Source organism: Aquarana catesbeiana, linkage group LG05 (genome assembly GCF_042186555.1).
Source record: "Aquarana catesbeiana isolate 2022-GZ linkage group LG05, ASM4218655v1, whole genome shotgun sequence".
NCBI lineage: Eukaryota > Metazoa > Chordata > Amphibia > Anura > Ranidae > Aquarana > Aquarana catesbeiana.
Genome location: NC_133328.1, coordinates 602,346,591 through 602,360,144, shown reverse-complemented (window position 1 = coordinate 602,360,144; position 13,554 = coordinate 602,346,591). Strand labels below are relative to the sequence as shown.

Sequence of the window (13,554 nt, the reverse complement as noted above, 5' to 3'; positions counted from 1 at the left end):
TAACAACTTAAAGTGGAGTTCCACCCACTTTTACAACTCTTCAGCATCCCTCACTAAACTGTGCACTGTAAACAAATTGGATATTTAAAAAAAAAAATTCTCAGCACCTACTGTATATCTGCTGTATTAATTTTTCACTTCCTCCTCCCTGGCCGCGGCCCATCGCATCATTTCCTGTTTGCAATGCATTCTGGGAAGGGGCGGCAACTTCCTCTGAAACTGCCGTTGCTATGGAAACCTGATCTGAAACCTATTACACTGCTTGTGCTGCACTGAGCATGCGTGAGATCTGCAAGGATGAGATCCAAGAAGAAATACAGTCTGGCTTCAGATGCCCACACTTAAGATGGCCACGGCCTGCTGTAAGTTTATAAAATAACAAACTACTGCTATAAACTAACAAAACAGACCTTAGTTTACAGACTAACTTTACTAGAATACATTAAGCTTGTGTATTATAGGGGTATTTTTATTTAAAAAGTATAATTTCGGCCGGAACACCACTTTAAGGACCGAGCCTCTTTTTGACACTTGGTGTTTACAAGTTTTTTTTGCTAGAAAATTACTTAAAACCCCCAAACATTATATATATATATATATATATATATATATATATATATATATATATATATATATATATATATATATATATATATATATATATATATATATATATATATATATATATATATATATATATATATATATATATATATATATATATATATATATATATATATATATATATATATATATATTATTTTTTTTTTTTTTTTTTTTTTTTTTCTAACACCCTAGAGAATGAAATGGCGGTCGTTGCAATACTTTGGCACACTGTATTTGTGCAGCGGTCTTACAAGCACACTTTTTTCGGAAAATATACACTTTTTTAAAATTAAAAAAATAAGACAACAGTAAAGTTAGCCCAATTTTTTGTTATACTGTGAAAGATAATGTTACGCCGAGTAAATTGATACCCAACATGTCACGCTTCAAAATTGCGCCCGCTCGTGGAATGGCGGCAAACTTTTACCCCTAAAAATCTCCATAGGCGATGTTTAAAAATGTCTACAGGTTACCAGTTTTGAGTTACAGAGGAGAATTATTGCTCTCACTCTATCAATCGTGGCGATACCTCACATGTGTGGTTTGAACACAGTTTTCATATGCAGGCGCTACTCACGTGTGCATTCGCTTCTGCGCCCGAGCTCATCGGGACAGGGCGCTTTAAAATGTTTTTCTTCCCATCAGTGCTGCCTCATCAGAGCCCATCAGTGAAGGAAAAAACTTACTTCTTTACAAAGTTTTGTAACAATCGAACGAAAACTTTTTTTGAAAAAAAAAAAAAGAAAATGAGTTCTTCTTGTAGCGCAAAAAGTAAAGACCGCAGAGGTGATCAAATACCATAAAGATGCAGCGCTAATAAAATTATATAAAAAATATATATAATAAATAGAAATCCAAAAAGAGTGATGGTGAAAAAACTCTCAATAAATAAAAACTAAGGCAACTAGCACACCAAAAATGACTGAGGGTGATAGCCCAACTGATTCCAACACAACAGACACAAAGATATTATTTGAAAATAAAATATGAAAATGGGGGTAGTGGTGAAAAAAATTCTCACATAGAAAACTAAGGCCCCTTTCACATTTATACGACTTGTCCCACGATTTTGAACTGCAAAATCGTATGACAAGTCATTCTCCATGATTTTCAATGACTACCATTCATATTGGCACGACTTTAAGTCGTGCCGGCTTCAAAGTAGTCCCTGCACTACTTTGGTCCATACGATTTGTACTCCATAGACCTCAATGTTAAACCCTCAAGTAGCATGCAAATTGTACCTGAATAATATAGACACGATTTCAGCACTACTTTGTAAGCACAACCTGAGAATGGTTAATGTCAAAGTAGTACTGCTCCCAAATCGCGGCGGCCGCAAAATCGCATAAGTGTGAAAGGGGCCTAAGGCAGATGCCACAAAACATTCCTTAAATTAATTATAGATTATAAAAGAGTAAAGTAATGAATAGTGAAAAAATGACATAAACCAAATCGCTAAAAAGAAGAAAAATCCAAATCACAAATAGTGCAAGAAATAATAATCCCTATTTCAAATTGTGCAAAAGAAATTCCAACCAGCAAAAAAGGTCCATGTATAATGTGAAAGTGATGCTCCAGAGGAAATGTGGTGAAAAGCAAATCCAGCATCCAAAATAGTTTGACACCCAAGTGAGAAATGAGGCTCCTCACCAACTATAGATGACCACCGTAAAGGTGGTCTCGCCAGGCACTTGGGAAATTCAGGTCTTCCACTAACCTATACCGACGTTAGCAGTTGAAGCTGAGATTGTGGTACTCGGAAAACAAAAAAGAATGCTCCCATAGTGTAATAGTTCATACAAGGTAATTTTAATATGCTGAATATATTGCACTTACAAGATGTTTCATCCTTTTGAAAGCGTAACAACAGTGGTGTATCAAAGATGGAGATTGCGGCGTCTCCACAAGCTTCCTCCTGCTTACTGTGTGTCCCATCAATCTCTTAAGAGAAAACGTAATGACGTCAGCGTCACAGGCTCCACCCTACGCGTTTCGTCATGATAGAATGTCGTCTGGGGATTGGCCGAGATCAAATACCATAAAAAGAAAGCTTTATCTGTGGGGGGAAAAAAGATAAAAAATTTTGTTTGGGTGCAGCGCCGCATGACCGTGCAATTGTCATTCAAATTGTGAGAGCACTGACAGCTGAAAATTGGTCTGGGCAGTGACGGTGTATAAGTGCCCTGTATTAAAGTGGTTAATCAATGTCACCAAAAAAAGCCGTCTGTAGAAGTCGATTATTTGTCCATTTTCTGTCAAATGGTGGTTGATCTGTTTTATTGCGTCTATGCACGCTCAGATTCCATCTATATATGTCTGACCCCCCCCCCCCCCACCACCACCACATGAAGTCTAGAGCAATGCAATTCAGTTCTATAATAAAGCTGAACTTCCGGAATACAGCTAAATACCCAAATTAAATGCATGTAAGGGAGATGTTATTTCTGTCAATCCAGTCCTGGGATTTACACAGCCCCATCACTCAGAACAACAGAATTACCCCGTTTTCTCAGTTAGATTTAGACTGTAGTAAGAATACAATGCTGTCATGGCTCCACCTCCAGACTGCTGAGTGGACAGTGGAAGAGCAGCAGCAGACTGATGAAGTCATCTACTTCTGTATCATCCAATGCCTGTTTGTAACCAAAGCTGTCTTCAGCGAAAACTTGAGACAGCCAAGTTGTTGCTTGGCTGTTATGCTAATCCAGTGACATCGGTGGCAGAGACTTAGAAGTTACTGATTTGCTGACTTCCATCACACAGCCAAGTAACTAACATTTTCAGGTGTAGGTCTGCATTGGCATCCTACTTATTTCTTTAATGACGGATTTACTTTAATGGAGATGTCCAGCCTGAGCTTTTTAGGCTGGGCTTCTCCTCTGGGTCACGAGTGCAATTCGTTTTGCACATCTGTGACCTGTTTTCAGCGGAGAGCTGTCAGAAGTAGAGGTCGACCGATATGGGTTTTTCTCTGGCCGATGCCGATATTTAGAAATCGCGCTGGCCGATGGCCGATATGTGATGCCGATTTTTTTTTTTTTTTTTTTTTTTTTTTTTTTTTTTTTTTTCCCCCTTCATCTCATAAAATCTAACAGTTAGACCCCTTTCACACTGGGCCATTTTTTTAGGCGCTTTTGGGCTAAAAATAGCGCCTGTAAAGTGCCTGTAAAACGGCTTCCCTACAGTCTCAGTGTGATATCCCGAGTGCTTTCACGCTGAGGCGATGCGCTGGCAGTATGTCTTTGGAGCGGTGTATACTGCTCCTCCATCACTCCTGCCCATTGAAATGAATGCGCACCGCTGCCGAAGCGGCTGCAAAGCGTTTCGGCAGCAGCACTTCAGGGGCGCATTTAACCCCTTCCTCGGCCGCTAGCTGGGTTATAAGCGCCCTGCTAGCAGCCGAATAGCGCCGCTAAAAAGACGGTAAAGCGCTGCTAAAACTAACAGCGTTTTACCGTTAACGCCTGCCCGCTCCAGTGTGAAAGCAACCTTAAATAATAAGTGATGCAGAAAATTGTTTACATTTAAACATTTATTGAACAAAACAAACCTCCAATCAGTTCACTTGTATGTAGAATTTAGATTAAAAAAAAAAAATAACTATATCTTAAATATTAAATACACAAAAACAAGTAACCAAAACTTTTGGACAAAAAAATATGGGCTAACTTTACTGCTTATATATTTTTTTTATTTTTTTTAATTAGTGTATTTTATTTTAAAAAATTGCGTTTGAAAGACCGCTGCGCAAATACCGCGTGACATAAAATATTGCAACAACCGCTATTTTATTCCCTAGGGTCTCTGCTAAAAAAAATTATGTATAATGTTTGGGGGTTCCAAGTGATTTTCTAGCAGAAAATACAGAATTTTTACTTGTAAGCAACAAATGTCAAAAAAGATTTAGTCTTTAAATTGGTTAAACTGAGAACTTCTACACACGGAGTTCAGTCTATTGATAAAAGAACTCGAAGAGATACAAATGTATCTTCTTATCAGACTTGGCAGGCTGCCCAGAGGAGGAGAGAAGAAACCTTCAGACAACTTGCAATTGACTTCTATTACAGAAGTCATTTGCAAGTCCCGCTGAAGTTATAATCGGCTTTTTTTATCAGCACAATCGGCCGATGCCGATTAAGTAAAAAAAGCCAAATATCGGCCGATATATCGGTCGACCTCTAGTCAGAAGTCCACTCTCCGCTGATATCGCTGAAATCAGTTGAGGCATCGCGTTATCCCAACTTCCCAAGTCTGGATTCGCTAGGTGCCTTGATGGCAGTCTTAGCCTCTCAGCAAGTCACTGAGACGGCCGCTCATCGCTCCTCTACAGCTCAGCGCTCCTCCAGTGAGCGAGGAGGAGCAGAGAGAAGAGACGTTGACTGACTGTCAGAAGCTCTCCTCTCGGGGATCTGTGAAAACCGAGCCATCTGCGATGTTTGGTGGCTCGGTTCTCAGTGCAGCGATGGTGAGGGACAGCTGCAACATCGGTCTGATGATCCATCCACCTAGGTAAGTATGAATCAAAAATATATAAAAAAACACAAAAAAAAGTACAGTATAATAGTCGAGTATAAGCCGAGTTTTTCCAGCACTTTTTTTTTTTTTTTTTTTTTTTTGTGCTGAAAATGCCCCCCTCGGCTTATACATGAGTCAAGCACTTTTCTGCAGCAAAGAAATACATTTTCCGAACCGACTTTGGGGCCCCATATCTCAGGGCCACTTGGTGCTAGGAACCCCAAATTTGGTGTGCAAACCCAGTGGAACACTACAACATATCCAAAGCTGGGGTTCCTAGCACCAAGTGGCCCCGAGATACGAGCCCCAAAGTTGGTTCGGAAAATGTATTTCTCTGCTGCAGAAAAGTGCTTGACATTTTCTGAACCGACTTTGAGGCCCCGCATCTCGGGGCCACTTGGTGCTAGGAACCCCAGCTTTGGGTTTGCACACCAAATTTGGGGGCCCCAAAGTCGGTCAACTGTGCCCATCTGCAGCAATGTTATTTCGGGACTCTTTGGGTCCAGAGACCCCAAATTTTGGCTGCAGCTAGGGGGCATCTAGGAACCCTTAACTACCGAGTTTGAAGTTCAGGGGACCTATGGCTGCAAATGGGCACAGTGAGGCTGCAAATGGGCATTGATGACGCTCATTCCCACTTGCAGTAGCTGCACATTTCTCACCCTAGGCTTATACTCAAGTCAATAAGTTTTCCCAGTTTTTTTGTGGTGAAATTGGGGGCCTCGGCTTATATTCGGGTCGGCTTATACTTGAGTATATACGGTACTTCTCTTTTAATCCACCGTTTTCTCTCTGCCTGGCTGATCATCCTGTGACTCACAGACGTCACAGATGTGTGAAACTCAGCTTGGTTGGCCGTATAGGAAAGTCTTGTGAGAGATTTTCTCAGATTGCATCAGTCTGATACAGCTGCCTGCTTTTAAGGACACGTCCACCTCTGCAATCATCTCGGTGTCTGGGAGGTGTTCTGTGATCATCCGGATATCTCATATTCTGTATTTCGGTCTCTGCACTGTATGACGTTCTTTTGGTGGCGGCTGGTATGGCAGCTGTCTTGTAGCAGAATAGATCGCTTCCACATGTTCTGCTCTATGAACACTACACATCCCATAGTCCATCTCAGGAGCGAGCAATGGAGGGTGGCTACATTCCTACATCCAGTGGGACCATGGTGAATGAATGTAGCCACCTTCTGACAGGAAGTATGATCATGGCAGCAAAAAAGTGAAACTGAAGTCTGCTCCACTTACCTGGAGTGATGCAACATCCATGATTTCCCTTCATCATCACCAACACCTTTTTTGCTCAATATTTTTTTGCTATCTTGTATCATCTCAGAATGATGTAACTCCTACAAATGCACACAGAAATTATTTCATTCCGGCACCCAAGGCAGGCCAAGGTGGTGCCTCTGAAAAGTATTCACATTGCTTCACTTTTTCCACATTTTTTGTTATGTTACAGCCTTATTCCAAAATTGATAAAATTTGTTATTTTCCTCAAATTCTACAAACCATACTCCTGTGACGGAACGTCCCACACTCTGCTTGAGCGCTTCCATCAGTATATCGCTTCCTAAGTTCTGGAACACGAAATATCAGATTTTTTTAAGAACCAGGCGAGACTAGCTCAGTTGCGCAGCTTGAACATGGACTGTTTTATTTGAGATGACACACAAATATATACAGCAGGCTGACAATACAAACTGTAACCAGAAACCTAATTAACATGAGCAAGTTATCAAATCATTTACCCAGACTAGGTGACTCAGATATGACCTTTCAGAGTAGGCTTGCCGTCTCCTCACTCACAACTTACAGTACACATAGGTAGAAACACATCCACCAATAGTTTTCTAAGACAAAAGTGTGTTAATGAGCACAATAAACTATTGGGTGAAAGACCTGGGCTTTCCAGATCTCATTAATCAGCATTCCTTTCACATACATCTCTCCACTGAGTCCCAAGCTGGCAGAGACCATCATGGCCTCCTTAATAATGTCCTTTTGTATTACATAACAGAATATCTTCCTAAATGCTTGTAGCTCCCTCAAGTTCCAGGGCCCATAGTCAGGTAGGCAAGAGGCTAGCAGTCCCCTCCAAAAGCCTCTGTGCTGGGTGAGTCTGTCACAACTCCATAATGACAATGTGAAGAAAGTTTTTTTGAATTCTTTGCAAATTAATTAAAAATAAAAAAATGAAAAAAAATCCCATGTACATAAGTATTTACAGCCTTTGCTCAATACTTTGTTGAAGCACCTTTGGCATCAATTACAGCCTCAGGTCTTTTTGAGTATGACGATACAAGCCTGGCACACCTATTTTTGGGCAGTTTCTCCCATTCTTTGCAGGACCTCTCAAGCTCCATCAGGTTGGATGGGAAGCATCGGTGCACAGCCATTTTCAGATCTCTTAAGAGATGTTTCATCGGGTTCAAGTCTGGGCTCTGGCTGGGCCACTCAAGGACATTCACAGAGTTGTCCCGTAGCCACTCATTTGTTATCTTGGCTGTGTGCTTAGGGTCGTTGTCCTGTTGGAAGATGAACCTTCACCCCAGTCTGAGGTCCAGGACACTCTGGAGCAGGTTTTCATCAAGGATGTCTCTGTACATTGCTGCATTCATCCTTCCTTCAATCCTAAATACTCTCCCAGTTCCTGCCACTGAAAAACATCCCCACAGCATGATGCTGCCACAACCATGCTTTACTGTAGGGATGGTATTGGCCAGGTGCCTGGTTTTCTCCAGACATGACGCTTGTCATGCAGGCCAAAGAGGTCAGTCTTTGTTTCCTCAGATCAGAGAATTTTGTTTCTCGTGGTCTAAGAGTCCTTCAGGTGACTTTTGGTAATCTCCAGACGGGCTGTCTTGTGCCTTTTTACTGAGGAGTGGCTTCCGTCTGGACACTTTACCATACAGGCCTGATTGGTGGAGTGCTACAGAGATGGTTGCTCCTCTGGTAGGTTCTCCTCTCTCCACAGAGAAACGCTGTAGCTCTTTAAGAGTGACCATCAGGTCCTTGGTCACCACTAAGCCCCTTCTCCCCCGATCTCTGTTTGGTCAGGTGGCCCACTCTAGGGGACTGGAGCGCCGGGGGGGGGATCGGAGAGAGGACAGTCAGTGGGTTTTTTTTGTTTACAATTTTACTTTAAAATATTTATTACAATGTGTGGGGTTTTTTTGTTTTTTTTTGTTTATTCAACCCTGTTGGGGTAGGCGGGCCTTGGTGAGATGTCAGGGGTCTAAACAGACCCCTGACATCTCCCCTTTGAGACATGGAAAGGGACTGAGGACAGAGATTCCCCAGTCCCTTTCTCAGCAGCCTCAGCTGCACTGGACATGAGACAGTGGCTCCTCTGCATTCATAAACTGAAGCATGCTCAGTTATGAATGGACAGTCAGTAATCACTGACTGTTCATTCAGAAAAAGGAGCCGCTAAATGACAGATTTACCGGCTCCTTCCTCTGCTCTCCATCCTGACAGATCTGGGACAGGGGGGCCGGAGGAGGACGGGGGAGGGGTGGAACCTGTGTGTTGTGGGGGGGGTGGCCGCTTCTAACTACAATCAGAAACTGAAATACAAGCTTTGGTGAGACCTGTACAGAGAATGTGATTGGTTGATTTGTTTATAATGAACTGATGTGTTCTTTCAATACAGATATGGAGACCCTTTACCTCAACGTTTTACTTCCCTGTGGGACCCGGCACAGGATTTCTGTACATGGTCAACCTGTATTTCCTGTATCAGTATTCAACGCGACTTGAAACAGGTAAATAATGATAACATGATTTCTCTGTTGTGCCTCCTTGTATCCCGAGAACCTACACATGGCTCTTCAGGAGGAGAATATTGTAGAGTAGAAAAGAATCGTACATGGAGCTGAAGCCAGGTTGTGGGCTAAATATAAAGCCAAATAAATTAAATTCACTGTTGAAATAGCTAAAGTGGTTCTCAAGGCAGGCTTTTTTCTTTTTTTTTTTTTTTTTTTTTTTTTTTACCATCATGCATTCCCCCACATTAAAGAAAGAAATGTCCCACTAGTTGTCTCCCCCACCTCCCTGTATGCCTACCTGGGTCCTATCTCTTGATCCAACACTGTGCCCTTCTGCAGCAGCACTGCTCTGTGTTCCTATTATAACAGGACGCCTCTATCTCAGCTATCGGCTTCTGCTGTCACTCAAATCCTGTGAGGGCTGAGCCATGCTGTGTGTGGCTCAATGGACACACACACACAACCTGGCTCGGGAGTGAACCCAAAAGTGTGCCCCCCCCCCTATAGCAAGAATATCTAAGTAACTTTTTCTTAATCGATATACAGCTGTTGCATGACCCAGATCTTTCCCAGCCTGTCTACAGGGCAACATAAGCAGTAGGAGCCTCTAGTCTTATGCTGCTGGTCACATGTTCAAAAAAAAGCCCTTTGAAATAGTTTTTTAAAACTGTTTGTTTTTTAAATTGACAATTATAGATTTAAAATCAAAGCTTTGTTATACTTTGACAATAACATGGTGTGGGCAGATTTCTGCCTGTCACAGGCTAGGCCACACCCCTCCAGCCTGTGTCTTAGAATAAGAGGGTGGTAAAGCCTTCATCAATCAAGAATTATTATCCCACCCCCATTGTCTTTAGCTGGTTGGTTGGGCATGAGGAGGGAGGGAGTCACATTGGCTGCTCAGATGTGATAGGGAGAAAATGCTCAACATAGAAACTCACTGAAAACTGAGTATGGGTAGAGTCGCCTCCACAGCTGCAAAATCCCTAGCTGAATTGGGGATATGAATAGAAGGTGGAGATAGAGAGCAGCAGGATTAACCAGGTTTTTTGCAGAATATAGAAAAGGAATCTCATAGTGACTGAGTATGGACAGCATGTAATACACCATTTATTGATAGTATGATGTGGGTTTAGTGACGCTTTTTAAAGGAGCAATACCCAAATCATATTTTTAAATAAAAACAGTGTCCTTGCCGTGAATAGAAGGGTGTTCTGATCCTCCTCAGCCTAGTCATGTGTCACATGGTGTTTAACTACCAGGAGCGTTGTCCGAGGATCGCATCAATAGAGAGTCTTTTTGTTTTCCCTTTCCGGTAGACTTCAGTTGAATAAGTCATTCAGCAGTCAACTATACATGAATGCTTTTCTATTTGCACATATTTGGCAGGGCAGCAATGAGCTTTAACGCTAAGCTGCTACAAATACAGTATGTGTGAAGTTGGCATCCCTTGTTTGTACTGGCAGTGTGTTCCCCCCGCACCCCCAGCACAGTGACCGTGCTGTCACCCACATCTTTGGCTTACAGTTACGATTGCGAGTTGGTGGGGTGGGCTCCTGATCACTGTGACAGCCAATCAGTGATCACATGACCCAGAAGCTCATGTAGCGCTTCCGGCATTACGAATTGTCGAGGAGGGGGCTCCTGCCAGCTGGAAAGCGTTAACCTACTTTGATAGGATTGTTTACGTTATGGTAATATTTTTCACGATAGTTAACTTAAAAAAAAAAAATGTACTGCAGCCCAGGGTGGGGCTTAGCTTCATAATCCTGCTCCAACCCGGGAGAACCCCTTTAGGATGAATTGGAGCGGAGACTGCGAGCCAGGCCTTCTCATCCAACATCAGTGCCTGACCTCCCAAATGCGCTTTTGGAAGAATGTTCAAACATTCCCATAGACACACTCCTAAACCTTGTGGACAACCTTCCCAGAAGAGTTGAAGCTGTTATAGCTGTAAAGGGTGGGCCAACCCAATATTGAACCCTACGGACTAAGACTGGGATGTCATTAAAGTTTATGTGCCTGTAAAGGCAGACGACCCAATACTTTTGGCAATATAGTGTATGTGGAAGTGCTATTGTAACTAAAAACACCTTCCGGCTGCACCATTGTCTGTGTCTCTGTGAATTCTCCGCCTGTTTTGTCCCCGTGTCGGATCAAATTCCTCTGAAGCTCTCACCTGTGCCCGTGTTGGACTGAGGTACCCAGGGATTGTGGGATATGTAGGTCCTTCATAGGAAATGTCAGTTCTCAGACTACAGACAGAGGACATGCTTTAACCTGTGCAACGCCCTACCACATGCCTCATGTTTTTTTAATATAAACTGCTAACATCGGCATGTGGTGATTTGCTCTACTATATGCTGTGTGTACAGAACAGCAAATGACACCAAAAAACACTATGATCAATGTACATCTTCTACAGGTAAAAACACAAAGTGCAAGTAGGAAGATTTATAATGCCTTTTTAATGTGCAGTTTGAACTCTCCATGGATCGTGAACTTTCTGCTAGTCTACAAGTTTAATTCTTTTGGTGCCAGAGCCATTTTTGCATACATGTTTAAAAAAAAAAATAATTTCTTTCTCGAACATCACGGGACACAGAGCCACAGTAATTACTGATGGGCTATATAGGGTATCACTGGTGATTGGACACTGGCATACCCTATCAGGAAGTTCAACCCCCCTATATAATCCCTCCCCTTTGCAGGGATACCTCAGTTTTTACGCCAGTGTCTTAGGTGATGGACGTGTAAAGATGTCCTGTGTTGAGCTCCAAAGGGAGGGAGGCACCCGGAGCCGAGCTGCTCAAAAGGAGGTGAACCAGATCTGAGTCTGGGCAGAGATGCATGTGCCATGCATATTGGCAGTTTTCATCCCGGGAATAGAGAACTGGCAGGCGGACTATCTAAGTCGCCAGCAGTTACTTCCAGGGGAATGGTCTCTACATCCCGACGTCTTTTGGGCCATATGCCAAAGATGGGGGGTTCCAGATGTAGATCTCTTTGCATCCCGATTCAACAAAAAGATAGACAGATTTGTGGCAAGGACAAAAGATCCTCTTGCATGCGGGACGGATGCGTTGGTGATTCCGTGGGATGACGGTGGGTTCCCCGTGGACCCTACCGGTACGCCCAGACCTGTTATCTCAAGGTCCAGTGTTCCATCCTGCCTTACAAACGCTAAATTTGACGGTTTGGCTATTGAGACCTACGTTCTGAAGAGTCGTGGGCTCTCAGGTCCTGTCATATCTACCTTGATTAATGCAAGGAAACCAGCTTCCAGGATGATTTATCATAGAGTCTGGAAAGCTTATGTATCCTGGTGTGAATCCAGAGGTTGGCATCCCAGGAAATATGTCATAGGTAGAATTCTTGATTTTCTACAATTGGGATTAGAGATGAAGCTGGCCTTGAGTACCATCAAGGGCCAGGTCTCGGCTTTATCAGTATTATTTCAACGGCCACTTGCTTCGCATTCTTTGGTCCGAAGCTTTATACAGGGGGTGATGCGTCTTAATCCTCCGGTTAAAGCGCCCCTAAACCCCTGGGACTTGAACTTGGTCCTGGCTGTGTTACAGAAACAGCCTTTTGAACCAATACGTCAGATTCCTTTGGTCTTGTTGACTAGGAAGTTAATTTTTCTGGTGGCCATCTCTTCTGCTAGAAGAGTATCAGAATTAGCAGCTCTTTCCTGTAAGGAGCCTTATTTGATTATACACAAGGATAGAGTGGTACTACGCCCTCATCCTAGTTTTTTACCGAAGGTGGTTTCTGATTTTCATTTAAACCAAGACATTGTTCTGCCTTCCTTTTTTCCAGATCCATGTTCTTCGGAAGAGAGATCTCTACATTCGTTGGATGTAGTAAGAGCAGTTAAGGCCTATCTCGGGGCAACTGCTCAGATCCACAATACGGATGTTTTGTTTGTGCTGCCAGAGGGTCCCAATAGAGGACAGGCAGCGTCAAAAGCTACCATTTCTAAATGGATTCGACAAATGATCATTCAGGCTTACAGTTTGAAACAGAAGATTCCTCCGTTTCAGATCAGGGCACATTCCACAAGGGCTATTGGTGCTTCTTGGGCGGTGCATCACCGGGCCTCTATGGCTCAAATCTGCAAGGCCGCAACCTGGTCTTCAGTTCATACATTCACCAGATTCTATCAGGTGGATGTAAGAAGGCATGAGGATATCGCCTTTGGGCGTAGTGTGCTGCAGGCAGCGGTACGGGGTCCTCAGGTCTGATTGCACTCTACTTGGTCGTGGTTCCCCCCCTCAGGTTGCATTGCTCTGGGACATCCCATCAGTAATTACTGTGGATCTGTGTCCCGTGATGTTCGAGAAAGGAAAATAGGATTTGTTAAAACAGCTTACCTGTAAAATCCTTTTCTTTCGAAGGACATCACGGGACACAGAGGTCCCACCCCTCTTCTAATACACTATATTGCTTGGCTACAAAACTGAGGTATCCCTGCAAAGGGAGGGATTATATAGGGGGTTGAACTTCCTGATAGGGTGTGCCAGTGTCCAATCACCAGTGATACCCTATATAACCCATCAGTAATTACTGAGGCTCTGTGTCCCGTGATGTCCTTCGAAAGAAAAGGATTTTACAGGTAAGCTGTTTTTAGGCCTGGAGATTACATAAAACCCCCA

The 13,554-nt window shown here is 42.9% G+C and overlaps 1 protein-coding gene across 2 annotated transcripts in view; it reads left to right on the top strand.

Moving 5' to 3' along the window:
- Window positions 1-13,554, top strand: part of DERL1 (derlin 1) — a 63,316-nt gene that overhangs the window by 7,305 nt on the left and 42,457 nt on the right. For both annotated transcript variants that reach the window (XM_073632195.1, XM_073632196.1), the window contains exon 2: window positions 8,782-8,893. In XM_073632195.1, coding sequence (XP_073488296.1) covers window positions 8,782-8,893 — 112 coding nt within the window. The remainder of the gene's footprint in view (window positions 1-8,781; window positions 8,894-13,554) is intronic.